A 20,811-nucleotide genomic window follows, 5' to 3' on the forward strand; every position below is an offset into this window, starting at 1 on the left:
CATGAGAGCTGCAAATGTTCATTCAAAGACAGACTCGTACCCAATTCCAAGAATTGATGATTGCATAGACAAAATTGGGAATGCAAAATTTGTTAGCAAATTTGATCTTTTGAAAGGGTACTGGCAGGTTCCACTCACAGACCGTGCCAAAGAGATTTCTGCTTTTTGTACACCATTTGGTCTTTACCAATACAAAGTCATGCCATTCGGTTTGAAAAACGCCCCAGCAACATTTCAGAGAATGGTGAATCAAATTGTGGCAGACATAGAGGGATGTGAAGCGTATGTAGATGATTTGATTGTGTATAGTCAAACTTGGGAACAACACATGGAACAACTCCATCAATTGTTTGAGAAGCTGTCTGAAGTACAGTTGACAGTCAATCTGGTAAAAAAGTGAGTTTTGCCATGCCACAGTCACATACTTAGGATATGTTGTAGGTCAAGGTCAGGTGAAACCTATCAAAGCCAAAGTTGAAGCAATTGAGCAATACCCCACACCTGTAAACAAGAAGGCACTCATGAGATTTCTAGGAATGGTTGGCTATTATAGAAAGTTCTGTCCAAACTTTTCAGAGATAGCAAGTCCTTTGACTGATTTGTTGAAGAAAGATGCAAAATTCATTTGGTCAGAACAGTGTGAAAATGCTTTTCACAAAGTCAAATCAATACTCATGAGTTCACAAGTACTTACTGCACCTGATTTTCAGAAGCAGTTCAAGTTGACTGTTGATGCCAGTGACATAGGCTGTGGAGGTGTTGTGATGCAAGAGGGTGAAGATCAAATAGATCATCCCATTTGTTACTTTTCAAGGAAGTTCAACAAGCACCAGAGAAATTACTCCACAATTGAGAAGGAGTGTCTAGCATTGCTATTAGCATTGCTACATTTTGATGTGTATTTGGGTACCACAGTATACCCTGTGCTTGTTTTCACAGATCACAATCCCCTCACCTTCATCAACAGGATGAAGAACAAAAACCAAAGACTGGTGAGGTGGAGTTTGACCTTGCAAGAGTACAATCTGGACATCAAACATATTAAGGGAAAAGACAATGTAATGGCTGATGCCCTGTCCAGAATTGCATAAAACCTGACAAACAAAAATTTCCTTTAAAAGGGAAGTTGTATGTGACAAGTAGTCACTGTGTATGATGAGTTAAATACTCAAAGTTGATAAATGTTGAAGTTGATGTAAAAGAAGAAAACATTTAAGAAAGTTTTCATTGCATTCGAACTTTCTTCTTTTAAGGGGGAGGGTGTGATGTGCCCTGAGTAATTTGATTTAATTTAATTATTTAACTTTGTTTACAAGCTGAAAGTATTTCATGAGATGGGAAACCCCTTGTATTTTGGAATTCCCCAAATTATTGTAAACAAAGTCAGAGCTATGTTTAGAACTTGGAAAGCCCCTGTTCAGTATATTGCACCATAGTCAGGAAAACCCCCCAGGAAGTGATGTAATGTGAAAGGTGAATGTGTATAATTAATCTTGGGAAATCCCAAGATTGCAGCAATGTTGTGAAAATGTGATTGAAGTAATGGTTTAATAATAGATGATGGGTTTTTTGCATGAGTACTGATATAAAAAGCTGAAGGCTTTTGTTGGGACTTTACAGAATGTCATGTGAGATTGAAAACTCCACATGTGTGTGATGGTCTTCGTGCTTCAAAAAAGAAGTACATTTTAACCAGTTTATATAGCCAATAATTGAGCTAATTTTAATACAGCAACGAAGAAGACAGCGAGCACACAAAAGTGCTCTTCCTCATCAAAGGATTAAAAGTTCTTCTGTCAAATTGCTGGAGTTTGCTGGGTTTGTGAAGGCAACGCATCTGTCAAAAAACAGTGGAGCTGTGTTAAAGAAACCTGTTCCCTGGAAAAAGAGTGGTTGGTGAAAGAAACACCATTTTTGGAGAAAGCAGCGCAAGGAGATATATTTGTGGAGAAAGCAGCGCAAGGAGATATTGTGGAGATAGCAGCGCAAAGGAGATTGGAGGAAGCATCATCATTTTCGTATGAGGATTTTATGTGTAAGGATTTATAAATGCAAGAGTACGATGGACTTCGCTGATTTTCGCAGAACAAGTGAATAAGGATATATTACATCAGTCGTCCAGAATATTGCAAGAACTCTAGAATCACCAACAAGAAGACCGCTGGTTAAGTACCTATAGAATAAAACTGATTGTGTGATTTTATTGTAATTGTTGTTATGTACCGAGCATACTTTGTTTTCAATTAAAGACTTAGATTATGTTAGCTTAATCAAACAGTGTATTTGTGTTGTGCATTCGTGTGAGTTCGGGTAAAAGGTGATTTTGGCCTTGAGTCAAGTACGGCTCGTAACACCTGTTAGTTTGGCTTGGGTCCCGGCTTGGTAGAGAACCTGAACTTGGATTTGTGTGGGTACGTATGAAGGTTGTGAGAGATGCTAGAGACTTTATTTGAACATAAGGGACGCACCATTAGATTCTCAGGGGGGGGGGGGCATGGGAGTTTGGGTCAGGCAGAATTTTTTTTTTCGCCGCCGAAGGCGGCGAATTTTTTTTTTTCGCCTCCAAGAGCACCAAATTTTTTTTTTTTTAGCCGCCTTCGGCGGCGAAGTTACTTTTTTTCAATTTTAATGTACATTTTTATACAAAGTTGGGTGGGGAAAATTTTTTTTTTTTACTTATCAGTGAGGCAAAATTTTTTTTTTTTTCTCACTAGTGGGCAAAGTTTTTTTTTTTTCTCACTAGTGGGCAAAGTTTTTTTTTTCAAAAACTCCCATGCCCCCCTGGAAATCTAATGGTGCGCCCCTAAAAAGGATGCGAAAGGGCAGATTTCTCACGGTGCACCGTGAGAAATCGTGTTTTTTTAGGTGTTTTTTGTTGTTGTTAATTTTTGTTGTTAATTTTTTGTTAATTATGCAACACCGCGGTGTTGCGTAATTATTTTATACAACGTGCATAGTGTTTCTTTTTCTTTGGTATAATTATCAATGTCAAGATGACTGTATATAAATATGGTCATGGTTATATTCCAAGCTATAAATGCAGAAAAAAGCCCTTTGGAGTGGATCGCAGAGATGGCGCTCTTTGACTTTGAACATGGACGTAAATATTTTAGTCAATACCAGTTTTATATTTGAAACGGTTGAGTAGTTCTATACCTTGAAAACATTGACTTCCAATTGACTTCCGTGGGTGCAAAAAACAGAGTAATTAATCCTCTATGATAAGTCAAATTGACTTACCAAAACCGTATTTTCCCATGATTGTAGGATGCAATTATTGAAACCTCAGACCAATTAGGCCTATACTTGACATTTATTTGTGATACATTGTTCTTATTTTTGCCATGAAAATAATCTAAAGCGTTGCAGCAGAAGAAGCAGGCGAAGAGGAAGAACAAGGGGGCACTCGACTTTGGAGGTGACGGGGATGTGCGAACAGCAGTTCGAAACTATGTCTTTCGGTGAGAGCCTAGACACCGAAAAAAGTGGGGGGGGGGGGTCTTTCAGTGAGAAAGTCGCCAAAAGGGGTGAGTGCCCCCGGAGAGGTAGACAGGAGGAGAGGGTGGAGAGGTGGGGTGGATGGCAGCCAAATAACCATGTTTACGTTGATAACGAGTCAACTTATTTTGTTGGAACTTGGTTTTACCATTACTATTATACGGGCTATTATATCACCGAAATCCGGGTCGATCCTTTGTGTAAAGTTTGTACAAGCTAATCCTAATCCTAACCCTAATCCTAATCCAAACGCTGCTAATCCTAACCTAACCATAACCCTAATCCTAATCTAACCCCAACCTCGTGTAAAATTACATGAAGGAGTAACTGACCGAAATCCGGTAATATCTATATTTATAACATGTATAATGAATCCCCCACACACTAAATCTGTCCGGTTTGCATCAGAAACCCATCTTATTTCACCACAGAAAAGAACACCTACAACCATAAAGAAGATTAATAACTCTTAATGATTCAAATGAATATGTGTCCTTTTGACCTGATTTTCCCGATTTCCCTATTAGGTCATTTAAAAGATTTTCCCATGATTATTACCACCCCTCGGGCGCTCAGAACCACACAGGCCTTTGGCAATACCCCTTATACCTGTTGCAATTCCACGTAGACATGATCATAATATGCAGGTACTGATGACACACGACGATGGATTTGTGTTATTTTTAGTAATAAAGAAAGGATGGTTAGAACCAAGTAGATAAGTTAAAACTATAATAATTGTTGGTATTTATTTCACATTCTTATCATTACAAAAGTCCAAAAATAAAAATAAAAATTAGAAGTTTATATTTCAAAATACATTTTTATTCATGATGTTCTTTCACCTGTTGAAAACATTAGCAGGTAAGGGGTTAATATGTGTCAGGTACAGATTTAATGAAAAACCCGTCATATCAGTCATTCTTGAAAGAACCTTGGCGTTGTCTTTAGAACAAAGGACATAATGAAAGGACTTCGCCAAGATTTCTGTGTTGTGCCAGAATAATGATCATTTTAGTTTCCGATTTGGAAGTAAATTGATACAACTTCCTAGTTATTTCCCGTATGTATTGTGGAAGCTTTTTGTCATCTCAATATTGCTATAAAGTGGAGACCACAAAGTTGAACCTATGTAATTGTGTAATTTGTAATTGTGTCATTTTGGTATATTTCAAGAAGCTCTTTTCATGGATTTATCAGTGTAGTTTTCGCTTCTCTAAGTTCTTTCTTGTGAGTTGATCCAGTTACCAGGGCATTATGGGATATCGAGTTCAATTCAAAAGTGAAAATGAAATTCTTGATTGGTTCCCCGACACTGAAAGGCCTCTTTCTTTTTTAGGGGTTGGAGGTATACTGCCTTGATTTAACATGTTTCTATTATAAGTCTTAATATGTTTTATCCCATGATATTTCTATGCATGGTAGAAGCATGGGCGTCAATCCTTGGACGGGGCACGGGGATGTGTCCCTCCCCCTAAACTTTTTGCAAAATTACCCGTTTGTTTGTTCTTTTCAGCCACTTTTTGAAAATCCAGGCCAAATGCCGACCGCCCCTCCTTTTCAAGATGAATTGACACCACAAAGTAGAAGCAAACAGATCAAAGCTGTTGAGCCATCAAAAGTTACGCTATATTCTTCATCTAGATTGCCGGCGCTAAACCAACATATCGGAAGAATCTTGATTGGTTTCTCTAAGCCACTATATTTCTATTACATTAATAATAATAACACTGTTATGTCAGAGTATCTTCCCAACATGAAGAATGTTAATATGTTGTTGACATCTGCATGGAAGACTCAGCGAAGACGATTATTATGACAAGACGATCCAGCGACTGGAAAGTTTACTTTCCTGTAGACATTGACAAATGAATATGTGATCACGGCGAAACCGAACCCATGCATTAACATGGCATCCACCTAGCAAACGTGGGGCTAAGGGACCGTTCAATATTTACGTCCAGTGGATTTGAGGGGAATTCCAAATATCTTTGGGGTCATGGCATCTCCATTTTTCAAGTTTTTTGAACCCCGAGGGGAAAATAATAAGTTTGAAATGGAGAGAATCAGGAAAACAATGTGGGAACGATCCGAAACTTTTGGAGCGGACACGAGGGAGAAGGATGCGAAATGTTGTATCAATTATGGTGTTTAATTTTTGTCATCCCCGAACAGTGTAAATATTAAAGAGTCCCTAAGTGAGAAAACTTTGTCCATGCATATTTTAAGATAAGCATCATCGTCGCACTTTTGAATATCTTGGTTTACAACATGATTTAGATTATAAAGCTACAGCGGATATATTATATACAGAAGATTCATTAAAAATATTATCTCGATTAATGTCAAGTTCATTTTATTAGTGATTTCCTGTTGAACCAAATAAAGGTCAATAGTAAAACTATAAGACTTTAATTACATCTTGAAAACTCATCAATATCTGTCAAGTTTCTACCTGTTAAAGAGTCAATTGATTAATTGTTAGGTAACTGTGATTAGAAACAAATTAACGGTTTGTAACAATTGAGGTTTTCTGGTATCAGATTCACATGACCCAAAACATTCTCATATCCAATTGCAGAGTTCGATAACTTCTATTTAACAATAGTTCAAATGTTGACTTCAAGTTGGGAAGAATGAGTTTTTGTACCCAGTGTACTCACATGTAATTATATGAGTGCAAAAGTCTATTAGGGTTACCGAACTGTGTCCTCATGCATTGAACTGTCTTCAGGTTCCAGTGATTACGGAATGGGAATGGGAAACTTCCGAAGTGATTTCTTGTTCATACTTTAATAGATTTTCCGTGGTTGGATGAATGGTTCTATGTGTCGCCATTTTGTTTCCATTGCCATGTTTTTTACTTGATTAATTATCACATTGGTAAGGGTCAGATTCTGGCCAAGAATACTGATGAAGAAGATATGGAGGTTAAAAACAACTTGACTATACGTTTTTGTGGGCTAAGTCCGCCATTTTGGCGTGTGTGTGTTTTTTTTAATATAATAATAGTTTCAGTGCTAGAAACGGCTTTCACTTGTACTAATGCAAGAGTCAAATGGAGTCTTGAACCTATACACTTCTTCTTTACTCTTTTACCTTGGTTCACTCTTCAATCATTATTTTAGGCAAAGATTCACCATCAGTCCAAAATATTGGTTCAAGAGTCATCACAAGAAATAATATTAGGTCACAGGACAGTGAGGACACACTGACATCGCCTGGCTAATAATTACTTGGTACAGCAGAGATACTAAAATGAATACCCGGGATCGATACACATGAATGTGCTATGTACGATTTGATATTCAGACGATAAATCTTTGGATACCGGGGTAGAAAATGATGAATATCTCCCGTAATTTTTTTATTCTAAAGAAGACATATTTAGATCCTTGCACTTGAATATGTGTGCTGAACGGATATGATAGTCGTTAGCTTGCGTCTTGAGAAAGAACCGTGCGTCTTGAACTCAAAAACTTACAAAAATTCTGATTTTATATGTGCCGAACTATAGCGCAGCGTAGGCTAGCTGCACTCACTCGTGGAGGCCAGTGGAAGCAACCTGAACTCATGGCGTATATATGCTCACTCACACACAGAGAGGTCAATTACCAGGCTATTGTCAGTAGCCTTAGTCGGATGTCCCTCGGCTCATTATGCGTCTCAAAACTATTAAACAGGTCGGAACAAAATGGCCATGCGTGGCTGTGGATTCAACCTACCATGGCGATTTCTGCCATGAAGATATCGGGGCGATGACACTGTGCAGGATTCATGTGATCTGCGCATGAGTGTTGATTCTATCATGTGTGCTTATATGCTAGGAAAACATTTTTGCTGGTGACCATATGATGACATTGGCTAAATAAGCTATATTTTCGTTTGAAATGGTGACCATTCTTGTAACAATTTGTCATTTGTTATTTTCACAGACGACGTGACCTTTGGAGGTCATCTATCAGACTTTCTTACCAGTCGTTTTTGTTAACCTAACTACAGTTCGCCCTTTGAAAAATGAACTTCGACGTACGTGGTGCGAAAATTCTTGCCACCGGCCGGCCGCGAAGGTTCGTGTGGTTTGGCGATATAAAACCGGAGTGGTAATGACACGGGCCACTAGCTTTACTGCCTTGTTCTAAAGTAGCATAATAGAAATGTGCCATAGTAGTAGTAGTAGTAGTAGTAGTAGTAGTAGTAGTAGTAGTAGGTAGGACTTCCCGCCTCTTGTTTCAGGCGCACCCCTTCGATGACTGATGCTCTGTTGAAGGGTCCATACCAAAAAATAATCATCATATAGTTCGCAGAAAATAGTTCGCAGTAACAAGATGCGTAACAAGTATTAGTTCAATATCATAATAGAACATGCTTATGTAGGGAAGGACATGGCAGGGTGCACCCATTATTATAAAAACGCATAATACTATATAAAAAAATTCTGACTAAATAGTAGGCCATAATTTGTCAACTATTATCATCCTGGTAATACCAGGTGTTGCCATAAGCTCACCCGGATCACAGAATGATATAAACATCCATTTCTTGATTTGCATATACGCCGTAGAAGTGACGTAGTTAATCGGATTAACTATACCATAGCAATAGATGAATACAATTTTGGCTATATCGCCCCGCACTACAACGTTCATGCGGTACCCATGCATTGAAACATAGATATCAAAGAAATGCTAATCACTTGCACCTAGTACCTGTAAGATTAGTCTCTTTGAAAAGAGCGGTATTGTATTCAATCTATTATATGATTGAAGACAGGTGATGAGTGCAACCTGCTGCAGTGCAGCGCGGTATATTAAAAAATTGTATTCATCTATTGCTATGGTAGTTAAACCGATTATGACGTCACTTCTACGGCGTATAGCCGTCACTCCTCACTCTACTTGTATGGCTATATTACAGCTGGTGGATAAAATTACAGCAGTGGAAAAAATAACAACTGTTGGAATTTTCTTAGACTTATCAAAAGCGTTTGATACACTTGACCATAAATTAGAGCATTATGGATTTCGTGGTGTGGTATTAGAATGGTTCAAAATTATCTAATTAATAGAAAGCAATATGTATCCTATAACTCGCGTGACTCACAGCTTAAAGATATTGTATATGGTGTCCCTCAAGGATCGATATTAGGTCCACTATTTTTATACTATAATGTTAATGTTATAACTAGTACCTCTAACATTCTGGATTTTATACTATTTGCTGTGCTGATGATACCACTATCCTTTATACTCGCATAAAAACATTGTAAGTCAAGTAAATGTCGTGAATGCTGAATTGTAATAAGTAAGCAATTGGTTTAGAGCAAATAAGTTTAGAGTAAATTACATGCTATATAGGTACACCTCATAATGACTTCAGTCAAAGTGCAGCATGATATAAACGTCGTCCTAGACAACACACTTTTGGACCCTACCTGGAAATGTGACATTGACTGCGTTTCCAAAACTTCGTCGAGAAACATTAGTATCATAAACAAATTGAAACATTTCCGGATCGTATATATTACATACTCTTTATTGTACTTTTATTTTGCCGTACTTCAATATGGAATTCTAATCTGGGGGATACATGTAAAATTTACTTGGATAAATTGACCAAACTCCAAAAATGGGCAATAAGAACAATTTCTAATAGTCATTAGAAAATAAAGGTTTATGATTGTGATCATTCTTGGATTAACATGCGAAAACTGAAAAATAAATGCAATTGCGAAAACTGTGAAACTTTTAACCAATTGCAAAAACTGTGCAAAAACTATTGTGGAAACTTTGCAATAATCAATTGCGAAACCTGTGGAAAACTAATTTCGAAAACTGTGCAAAAACCAATTGTGAAAACAGTACAAAAACAAATTGCGAAACCTGTTCAAAAACCAGTTGGGAAAAACTGTGCAAAAACCAACTGCAAAAAACAATTGCGAAAACCGTGCAAAAACAATTGCCAAAAAATTGCGAAAAGTGTGCAAAAACCATACGTGGAAACTGCAAAAACAATTATGAAAAGTGTGCAAAAACCAATTGCGAAGACTGCGTAAAACCAATTGTAAAATCTGTAAATCTGTTAATTTAATAGATTATTTTCGGGATTATTTTCTTTTCCTACATGTATGGCCTATATATGACCCAATCACTTTGGTATATGATTGTGAAACTGTATTATTAGAAGCTGCATCCTTTTGGCATAAAAATGAGAGCATTGATATGATGGGTTGCATATATTAATTCTCTGGCAATGATATTGTTTGTATTGTAACTTTTGTGATTGAATAGCCAGCAATTTTCCCGCTCAGCACACCCTGTCGTCTGCAGTTTACCACTCATTTATCTTCCCTTTCAGACCTGTCCCTTTTGACTATTTTCAGCATTTTTCTCTCCTGTTAAGTTTGATAGCCATGGTAACGAATCATTTGGAATATGGTTGACCCCATGAATATCGTTAAAACCTGACACCTGAATCTGCGTGCTGTATAATATTAGCCTAGAATTAGTATTATGTTGATTAACAGGGTCGATGTGCACAACATGGAGAGAAAGAAAGAGAGCGAGCGAAGGAGAAGAGAGACAGAAGAGGACAGACAGACAGACAGGCAGACACGAAGACCGACTGACTGACCGACTGTCTGACTGTATTTAATATAAGCGATTTCGAGTTTGCCGATATCCCGGGCCGATATCCCCGGGGCCGATATATATTACTTCATGACTTTTGATATTTGATGTATTTTGATGTATGCTTCTATTTGGATGTTAGCACTATTATTCTAATATGTATAATTCTACCAATTATTATGTACTTTGTATTTTATGACACATGGCCCCTGTAATAGCGGATTTATCTGAAGGGTAGCCCCGTATAAATATGGTTTTAATAAATAAATATATCTGTATTATACATGAAGAATCAATCCCGGAAATCATGTGCTAAATTACCTTTGATTAAAAGAAAATCATCTCTTTGTCTTTCTCCGTAATCATAATAATTATTCCAATTATCTATTGAGAAAAATGTCCACCATCTTTCGTGGGCAATTACATATAATTGCTTCAATAAGTTTAAAAAAACCTTCATACATTATAAAGAGTTCGGATCTCTACAAAGAACAGGCCACGGTCGTCTACACTACTTTCAAAAGCAAAGGTGTTGTCCGCCATTTTGATAATTTATTAATCAATTATCAATGATTACCCTATTTTTTTTAACTTAAAAAAGTGACGCTCAATCTGGCCTCACATTAGTAAGATTGAATGAAGTAGCATGCCGTATATTGGCCTACTACCAGAATCAACAGTAATTTTGCTTGTACCTTGGAAGAAAAATTGACAAAGGGACCAACCTTGTTTTGGCGACTCAAATAATAGTACTAGTATGGCTATAGTCAGTATACCTTCCTGAGTCAGTAAAGTAAGCTCAAATTTTAAGCTTTCCTCAAACACTGTTAATTTTGACACAAATCTGTTATGCTGGTTGGATTCTTGCATCATTTCCTTTCTGAAAATACTTTTATATACTTCTCATTATTACATTTAGAGATACAATGAGAAACAATATCTAAATTACTGACTCGAGAAAGGTATACAGACTATATCTAATAGGGATCTTCAATATCTGGATTTGCAGAAGTAACATACTAATGTATATATAGGCCTAAGTCCATTTATATATGCCCATTTGCTATCATTTTTTGATATATATATAGTTTGTTGGGAGAATGTTGCCCATATCTTTATCTTATACTCGATACTTTTATGGGTAAGAATTATAGACATGTAATATAAGATATAATGTAATAGATCAAAAACTAAATATTATCAATATTCATTATGTTCATTTGGTTCTACTTTTGCAAAGAGAAAAATCGCTTTTTCGCGTGCCACTGGTACGGTTTGACACAATCATGACAATAGAGCTAATTGTGGATTTATCTATACATATATGGAATACTTGAAATATAAATTAAGACATCAAATTGTTTACAGTGACTTCATGGACTTGATAACAATATTTTCTGCCATTGAATCTCCCAACGTGTAAATGATCGCCCCACAATTCTTTTTCTCTAAGTGTTATTCGCTATATCTAATGCTTAATTGACACGAATCCATTAAAATTCACTTAAACCTTTGTTGGTCTGTTATCACATAAATGCGTCGGTGCCCTTGATCTTAAAAGTTGATGCGCAGATGTAACAACTATACATTTATAGCGCAAAACATGTAGTTAGTAATTTGAAGACAAAAGGGATACATTTATATATCATGTAATTTCACAATAAATTTGTCATGAAAGATGGATCGATATATCAAATGCAGAGTGCTATGAAAAGTGGTTGTGCAAACGGTATGAACAGAATAAGTATAGGCCCTATTATGATCTGTAATCAAAATAATTTGCTAAACTTTTTTCTTTGACGTTTCTGACATGATACTAACGACGTGGGCTTATCGAGCAGACGTGGATGTATCATAGGCCTATTTTTGACCTTCATTTTACAGTAACTTCAATACAAACATGGAATGGCAATAATCCAATTTCAGGTGGGATGCTGTGAGAAATTTCTGAAAACTAAAATGCTAAATTTCTAAAATTAATATGCGGATTTTTTCGCATTATTCAGTGTTATTACAGTAATGCTGAAGATTGTTTTACGGAACAGTCAGTAATAATAAATAAATAAATAAATAAAATAAGGAATGATGCCACGGGGCACCTTATAATGATTTTCATTGTCCTCTGTGGCCCAATACACAAACAATTTCCAAACGTCAGGGACACATGGGCGCAGCCTCCTATTCTACCTACAAACAACCATCACAACCAGAAAATCAGAAAAACGAGACAATTAGGCAGCTAGTTCTTTTCAAGGTAGCGCAATTATCTTTATTTTTATTTTTTATTTTACAAATTCGGCTAAAAATACATCAAAAAGCAAAGTAAAATTTCGCAATACATACAAAAGGAAACAAAAGTAAAAATAGACCCAATGGGCTAGCCAGGAAGAGTCAGAAGCATCAAGACACTGTCACCAAAAGGTGTGACTCCTCTCCACGATTACCCTGTTTCAACCTTATCGGGGCTTGAGCTCGGGACCTCTTGCACTATCCTATATGTGACTGCAATAATTTGACTCAGTACAGTCCAACAACTTTGCTGCCAGATATTCTCGTTAAATATCACACAATTTTTACACAAGGCATATGATTGGGTTACAGTAGAAAACAATTTGAGAATAACGTCTTAGTGTTAGGGTTCAGATTAGGACTTTCAAGGTAGCAGCAAACATTTCTACATTTACAAATATCGGAACAAACTAGCAAAATAGTATTTATTATGATAAATAGTATTTATTATGATAAATAGTCAATGTTATGGGTACTATAAGTATAAATCAACTTGAATCAACCATGTCAGAACTTCCCATTAACATGATTAATATTATTTTTGATTCCGTTTCATATTTCAGCTTTACTCACATGTGTCTCTGCTATCTACTGCTGATAGCCCGGTAAGCTATCTATTGCTGATAGCATGGTAGCTATCTAGTGCTCATGGTAAGCTATCTACTGCTGATAGCATGGTAAGCTATCTATTGCTGATAGCATGGTAAGCTATCTACTGCGGATAGCATGGTAAGCTATCTACTGCTGATAGCATGGTAAGCTATCTATTGCTCATGGTAAGCTATCTACTGCTGATAGCATGGTAAGTTATCTACTGCTGATAGCATGATAAACCATCTACTGCTGATGGCATGGTAAGCTATCTACTGCTGATAGCATGGTAAGTTATCTACTGTGATAGCATGGTAAGCTATCTACTGCTGATAGCATGGTAAGCTATCTACTGCTGATAGCATGGTAAGCTATCTACTGCTGATAGCATGGTAAGCTATCTACTGCTGATAGCATGGTAACCTATCTACTGCTGATAGCATGGTAAGCTATCTATTGCTCATGGTAAGCTATCTACTGCTGATAGCATGGTAAGCTATCTACTGCTGATAGCATGGTAAGCTATCTACTGCTGATATCATAGTAAGCTATCTACTGCTGATAGCATGGTAAGCTATCTACTGCTGATAGCATGGTAAGCTATCTACTGCTGATAGCATGGTAAGTTATCTACTGCTGATAGCATGGTAAGCTATCTATTGCTCATGGTATGTATCTACTGCTGATAGCATGGTAAGCTATCTACTGCTGATAGCATGATAAACTATCTACTGCTGGTGGCATGGTAAGCTATCTACTGCTGATAGCATGATAAGCTATCTACTGCTGATAGCATGGTAAGCTATCTATTGCTGATAGCATGGTAAGTTATCTACTGCTGATAGCATGGTAGGTTATCTACTGCTGATAGCATGGTAAGTTATCTACTGCTGATAGCATGGTAAGTTATCTACTGCTGATGGCATGGTAGGTTATCTACTGCTGATAGCATGGTAAGTTATCTACTGCTGATAGCATGGTAAGTTATCTACTGCTGATAGCATGGTATGTTATCTACTGCTGATAGCATGGTAAGCTATCTACTGCTGATAGCATGGTAGGTTATCTACTGCTGATAGCATGGTAAGCTATCTACTGCTGATAGCATGGTAAGCTATCTACTGCTAATAGCATGGTAAGCTATCCACTACTGAAAGCATAGTAAGCTATCTACTGCTGATAGCATGGTAAGTTATCTACTGCTGATAGCATGGTAAGCTATCTACTGCTGATACCATGGTAAGCTATCTACTGCTGATACCATGGTAAGCTATCTACTGCTGATACCATGGTAAGCTATCTACTGCTGATAGCATGGTAAGTTATCTACTGCTGATAGCATGGTAGGTTATCTACTGCTGATAGCATGGTAAGTTATCTACTGCTGATAGCATGGTGAGTTATCTACTGCTGATGGCATGGTGGGTTATCTACTGCTGATAGCATGGTAATCTATTGCTGGTAGCATGGTACACTATCTACTGTGAACAGCTATCTACTGCTAATAGCATGTAAACTATCCACTACTGATAGCATAGTAAGCTATCTACTGCTGATAGCATGGTAAACTATTGCTGATAGAATGGTAAACTATATATACTACTGATAGCATGGTAAGCTATCTACTGCTGATAACATGGTAAGCTATCTACTGCTGATAGCATGATAAGCTATCTACTGCTGATAGCATGGTAAGCTATCTACTGCTGATAGCATGGTAAGCTATCTACTGCTGATAGCATAGTAAGCTACCTACTGCTGATAGCATAGTAAGCTATCTACTGCTGATAGCATGATAAGCTATCTACTGCTGATAGCATGGTAAGCTATCTACTGCTGATAGCATGATAAACTATCTACTGCTGATGGCATGGTAAGCTATCTACTGCTGATAGCATGGTAAGCTATCTATTGCTGATAGCATGGTAAGCTATCTACTGCGGATAGCATGGTAAGCTATCTACTGCTGATAGCATGGTAAGCTATCTATTGCTCATGGTAAGCTATCTACTGCTGATAGCATGGTAAGTTATCTACTGCTGATAGCATGATAAACCATCTACTGCTGATGGCATGGTAAGCTATCTACTGCTGATAGCATGGTAAGTTATCTACTGTGATAGCATGGTAAGCTATCTACTGCTGATAGCATGGTAAGCTATCTACTGCTGATAGCATGGTAAGCTATCTACTGCTGATAGCATGGTAACCTATCTACTGCTGATAGCATGGTAACCTATCTACTGCTGATAGCATGGTAAGCTATCTATTGCTCATGGTAAGCTATCTACTGCTGATAGCATGGTAAGCTATCTACTGCTGATAGCATGGTAAGCTATCTACTGCTGATATCATAGTAAGCTATCTACTGCTGATAGCATGGTAAGCTATCTACTGCTGATAGCATGGTAAGCTATCTACTGCTGATAGCATGGTAAGTTATCTACTGCTGATAGCATGGTAAGCTATCTATTGCTCATGGTAAGCTATCTACTGCTGATAGCATGGTAAGCTATCTACTGCTGATAGCATGATAAACTATCTACTGCTGGTGGCATGGTAAGCTATCTACTGCTGATAGCATGATAAGCTATCTACTGCTGATAGCATGGTAAGCTATCTATTGCTGATAGCATGGTAAGTTATCTACTGCTGATAGCATGGTAGGTTATCTACTGCTGATAGCATGGTAAGTTATCTACTGCTGATAGCATGGTAAGTTATCTACTGCTGATGGCATGGTAGGTTATCTACTGCTGATAGCATGGTAAGTTATCTATTGCTGATAGCATGGTAAGTTATCTACTGCTGATAGCATGGTATGTTATCTACTGCTGATAGCATGGTAAGCTATCTACTGCTGATAGCATGGTAGGTTATCTACTGCTGATAGCATGGTAAGCTATCTACTGCTGATAGCATGGTAAGCTATCTACTGCTAATAGCATGGTAAGCTATCCACTACTGAAAGCATAGTAAGCTATCTACTGCTGATAGCATGGTAAGTTATCTACTGCTGATAGCATGGTAAGCTATCTACTGCTGATACCATGGTAAGCTATCTACTGCTGATACCATGGTAAGCTATCTACTGCTGATACCATGGTAAGCTATCTACTGCTGATAGCATGGTAAGTTATCTACTGCTGATAGCATGGTAGGTTATCTACTGCTGATAGCATGGTAAGTTATCTACTGCTGATAGCATGGTGAGTTATCTACTGCTGATGGCATGGTGGGTTATCTACTGCTGATAGCATGGTAATCTATTGCTGGTAGCATGGTACACTATCTACTGTGAACAGCTATCTACTGCTAATAGCATGTAAACTATCCACTACTGATAGCATAGTAAGCTATCTACTGCTGATAGCATGGTAAACTATTGCTGATAGAATGGTAAACTATATATACTACTGATAGCATGGTAAGCTATCTACTGCTGATAACATGGTAAGCTATCTACTGCTGATAGCATGATAAGCTATCTACTGCTGATAGCATGGTAAGCTATCTACTGCTGATAGCATGGTAAGCTATCTACTGCTGATAGCATAGTAAGCTACCTACTGCTGATAGCATAGTAAGCTATCTACTGCTGATAGCATGATAAGCTATCTACTGCTGATAGCATGGTAAGCTATCTACTGCTGATAGCATGATAAACTATCTACTGCTGATGGCATGGTAAGCTATCTACTGCTGATAGCATGGTAAGCTATCTACTGCTGATAGCATGATGAGCTATCTACTGCTGATGTAAGCTATCTACTGCTGATAGCATGGTAAACTATTGCTGATAGAATGGTAAACTATATTTTGCTAAAAGTTATCTACTGCTGATAGAATGGCATGTTATCTACTGCTGATAGCATGATAAACTATCTACTACCGATAGCATGGTAAGCTATACAGCTAATAGCATGATAAACTATATACTACTGATAGCATGGTAAGCTATCTACTGCTGATAACATGGTAAGTTATTTACTGCTGATAGCATGATAAGCTATCTACTGCTGATAGCATGGTAAGCTATCTACTGCTGATAGCATGGTAAGCTATCTACTGCTGATACCATGGTAAGCTATCTACTGCTGATGGCATGGTAAGCTATCTACTGCTGATAACATGGTAAGCTATTTACTGCTGATAGCATGATAAGCTATCTACTGCTGATAGCATGGTAAGCTATCTACTGATGATAGCATGGTACGCTATCTACTGCTGATACCATGGTAAGCTATCTACTGCTGATGGCATGGTAAACTATCTACTGCTGATAGCATGGTAAGCTATCTACTGCTGATAGCATGGTAAGTTATCTACTGCTGATAGCATGGTAGGTTATCTACTGCTGATAGCATGATAAGTTATCTACTGCTGATAGCATGGTAAATTATCTACTGCTGATGGCATGGTGGGTTATCTACTGCTGATAGCATGGTAAGCTATCTACTGCTGATAGCATGGTAAGCTATCTACTGCTGATAGCACGGTAAGCTATCTATTGCTGATAGCATGGTAAGCTATCTACTGCTGATAGCATGGTAAGTTATCTACTGCTGATAGCATGATAAACTATCTACTGCTGATGGCATGGTAAGCTATCTACTGCTGATAGCATGGTAAGCTATCTGCTGCTGATAGCATGGTAAGCTATCTATTGCTGATAGCATGGTAAGCTATCTACTGCTGATAGCATGGTAAGTTATCTACTGCTGATAGCATGATAAACTATCTACTGCTGATGGCATGGTAAGCTATCTACTGCTGATAGCATGGTAAGCTATCAACTGCTGATAGCATGGTAAGCTATCTACTGCTGATAGCATGGTAAGCTATCTACTGCTGATAGCATGGTAAGCTATCTACTGCTGATACCATGGTAAGCTATCTACTGCTGATGGCATGGTAAGCTATCTACTGCTAATAGCATGGTAAGTTATCTACTGCTGATAGCATGGTAAGCTATCTACTGCTGATAGCATGGTAAGCTATATACTGCTGATAGCATGGTAAGCTATCTACTGCTGATGGCATGGTAAGCTATCTACTGCTGATAGCATGGTAAGTTATCTACTGCTGATAGCATGGTAAGCTATCTACTGCTGATAGCATGGTAAGCTATCTACTGCTGATGGCATGATAAGCTATCTACTGCTGATAGCATGGTAAGTTATCTACTGCTGATAGCATGGTAAGTTATCTACTGCTGATAGCATGGTAAGCTATCTATTGCTGATAGCATGATAAGATATCTACTGCTGATAGTATGGTAAGTTATACTGCTGATAGCATGGTAAGCTATCTACTGCTGATAGCATGGTAAGTTATCTACTGCTGATAGCATGGTAAGCTATCTACTGCTGATAGCATGGTAAGCTATCTACTGCTGATAGCATGGTAAGCTATCTACTGCTGATGGCATGGTAAGCTATCTACTGCTGATAGCATGGTAAGTTATCTACTGCTGATAGCATGATAAGCTATCTACTGCTGATAGCACGATAAACTACCCACTTTTGGCACTGATTAGATGACGTATCCTTATTTTTACAACAGAAAAAGACTGGATATAATAGAATAAACAAAGAAAGACGTATAATCTCATAAATTCAGTAAGAAGTTTAAACAATATAATGAAAAACACGCAAAAACAAATGGTAGATATAAGCCTATTCCATATTATGCTTGAATAAATCTGAACCCTCATCATAAAATATGATCATAATTTTTAAAGCATCAAGACTGCGACGCGTCTTTTATATTATTATGTCTATTTTATATTATTGTTGAGAATATAATGCCAATAACAACCGTTTCTATCTAAAATAATAATCATTAAAATATGTATAATAATTGGAAATATTGAAAAAATAAATCATCAGGTGACGGTCAATCACCGGATAAAAAAGAGTTTATAGGTCGAGTTGCAGTTTATTATATATTCATTTACGGGTCTACGCATTTTGTTTGCATCATAAATATAAAAACAAAGCATGCATGACTTAAGGTATCACCAAAACGCAACACCAACTGGAGTCAATAAATTTACACGTGACAAGGATAAAACACGAATTTATTGTCATTAAAACAAAATTATTAGAAAGATAATTTTTAGAAAAACGCATGTTAATTTCATTGTACGGGTAAAAACGAACAGATTTGTCTGTTTAAACATCAACTTGACATGCTTGGAATTCATGCAAAGTTAAGAAGCGATAAATTGCGATAGAATTAGTCTTCATTATGGGAGTGAAAGATTCGGTCTACTTATATTTAAGCGGAACAAAATCTTTTGTTAAAATTGGTATATTGGTCATGCACGCTTTCTTACTGATGTCAATAATAGTTCGGTTTGGTCACAAGCATGACAACGTTATCTTAGAAGATATAGGCCTAATAGTTCAACTTGAAAGTAGCACTGAAGGTTCACATGATGTCAAACGAGGAAATGGTTCTCCTCGTAAATAATTACATACGACGGCAAGCTCAGATATAACTAAAAAGTTAAAACTTATTATTATTTTGTGTCTAACTAGACCCTCACATAAAAATAATTAATAATAACATAATGAATTTCATAACAGTTTAGGTGAGTTATTTCTTCAGCTTAACAAGTTCCAGGAAATATAGTTAGCACTATCTGCAAAAACATACATGTCAATAGAATAAGAAAAATTTCTGAATTCGTAAACGACAAGACACATCTTATAAACGATTTAGTATCATTCAGGGACGCAGTTCTACGCGCAGAACCCTAATTAGCTTTTTATAGGCCTATATCGCAGCCAGGATCAGCTGCCCGAGTTTCGTATGGGTAGACCGAGACAACCCACAGGGAAATTTCAAGTTGACTCAGTGATGAAATATGATACTGCGGGCTCGAACTTGAAGTTTATGCGCCAAATGCTAGTCTATTTGCTAGAGTTGCAGTTGGAGGGTGCATGGCCAAGCTCAAGGTGCTGAAAACATGTAGGGGAAAGTGGGGTAATCCCAGGCACCTTTCGTTAAGGATACATAGGAACAAGATTAAATAAAGTTCATCAGTGAAAATCATATCAATGCAAAGTAGGAGTAATGTTCTAACTAGTAACCAGTTTTTAATAACTCAACATCTAGCTAATAAGTTATAATTAAAAAACAAAATGGTAGAAAATGATGGGGGTAATGCCGGACACGGGGTAAGCCCTTACAAGACAACTTCAACCCGACAGGGACCAACAAAACTGGTATAACACTTGTAAGATAACTTACCTGTTAGTGAGTAGTTTACAGCACCTGAAGGTTGCTGCTGCTGTAGCACCTGGTGCTGTTGCTGATCCATGTAGGCCTGACTCGCGGGCTCAGCGGGGGGCTCTGCAGCAAAGTTGAAATTTTAAGTTATGAAAATCTGCAGTTGATATCAGCTCAATTGGTCGAACGTTTATGTGGTGTATATTATGTGTTTACTATTATGCATGTAAAGAAAGCTTGTATATACAACAGGTGATATATATTTTTCAATTTCGATATACTCGTGTAATGAAATTCAGCTGTGTTATTGGAGATCATAAAAAAATCAGTACAAATATAACATAAATAGAATAGTGATTATCGGCGACCAAGCGTCTCGTTGGCTATTCTTTACGTTGTAATAATCCCACGCGCTCCTATAGAAAATTAACCAGCCGTAAAGGATATATTACAGCAGTTTGACAGCAAAGATACACCCAAATTATCTATTCAATACAAATGTTTGACGTGCGACAGGATCTTCCGATCTAGATCGTGTTGTTCAGTCAAGCCACAGAGTAAGATT

The 20,811-nt window shown here is 37.3% G+C and overlaps 1 protein-coding gene across 1 annotated transcript in view; it reads right to left on the reverse strand.

Moving 5' to 3' along the window:
* The window catches only part of LOC140158941 (paired box protein Pax-5-like), a 158,920-nt gene extending 138,568 nt beyond the window's left edge, over positions 1-20,352 (reverse strand). Inside the window, exon 1 of the mRNA XM_072182229.1 lies at positions 20,268-20,352. Coding sequence (XP_072038330.1) covers positions 20,268-20,337 — 70 coding nt within the window. The 5' untranslated portion in view covers positions 20,338-20,352. The remainder of the gene's footprint in view (positions 1-20,267) is intronic.
* Positions 20,353-20,811: the final 459 nt, after the last annotated feature.

The sequence above is a fragment of the Amphiura filiformis genome, chromosome 8, assembly GCF_039555335.1.
Source record: "Amphiura filiformis chromosome 8, Afil_fr2py, whole genome shotgun sequence".
Lineage (NCBI taxonomy): Eukaryota > Metazoa > Echinodermata > Ophiuroidea > Amphilepidida > Amphiuridae > Amphiura > Amphiura filiformis.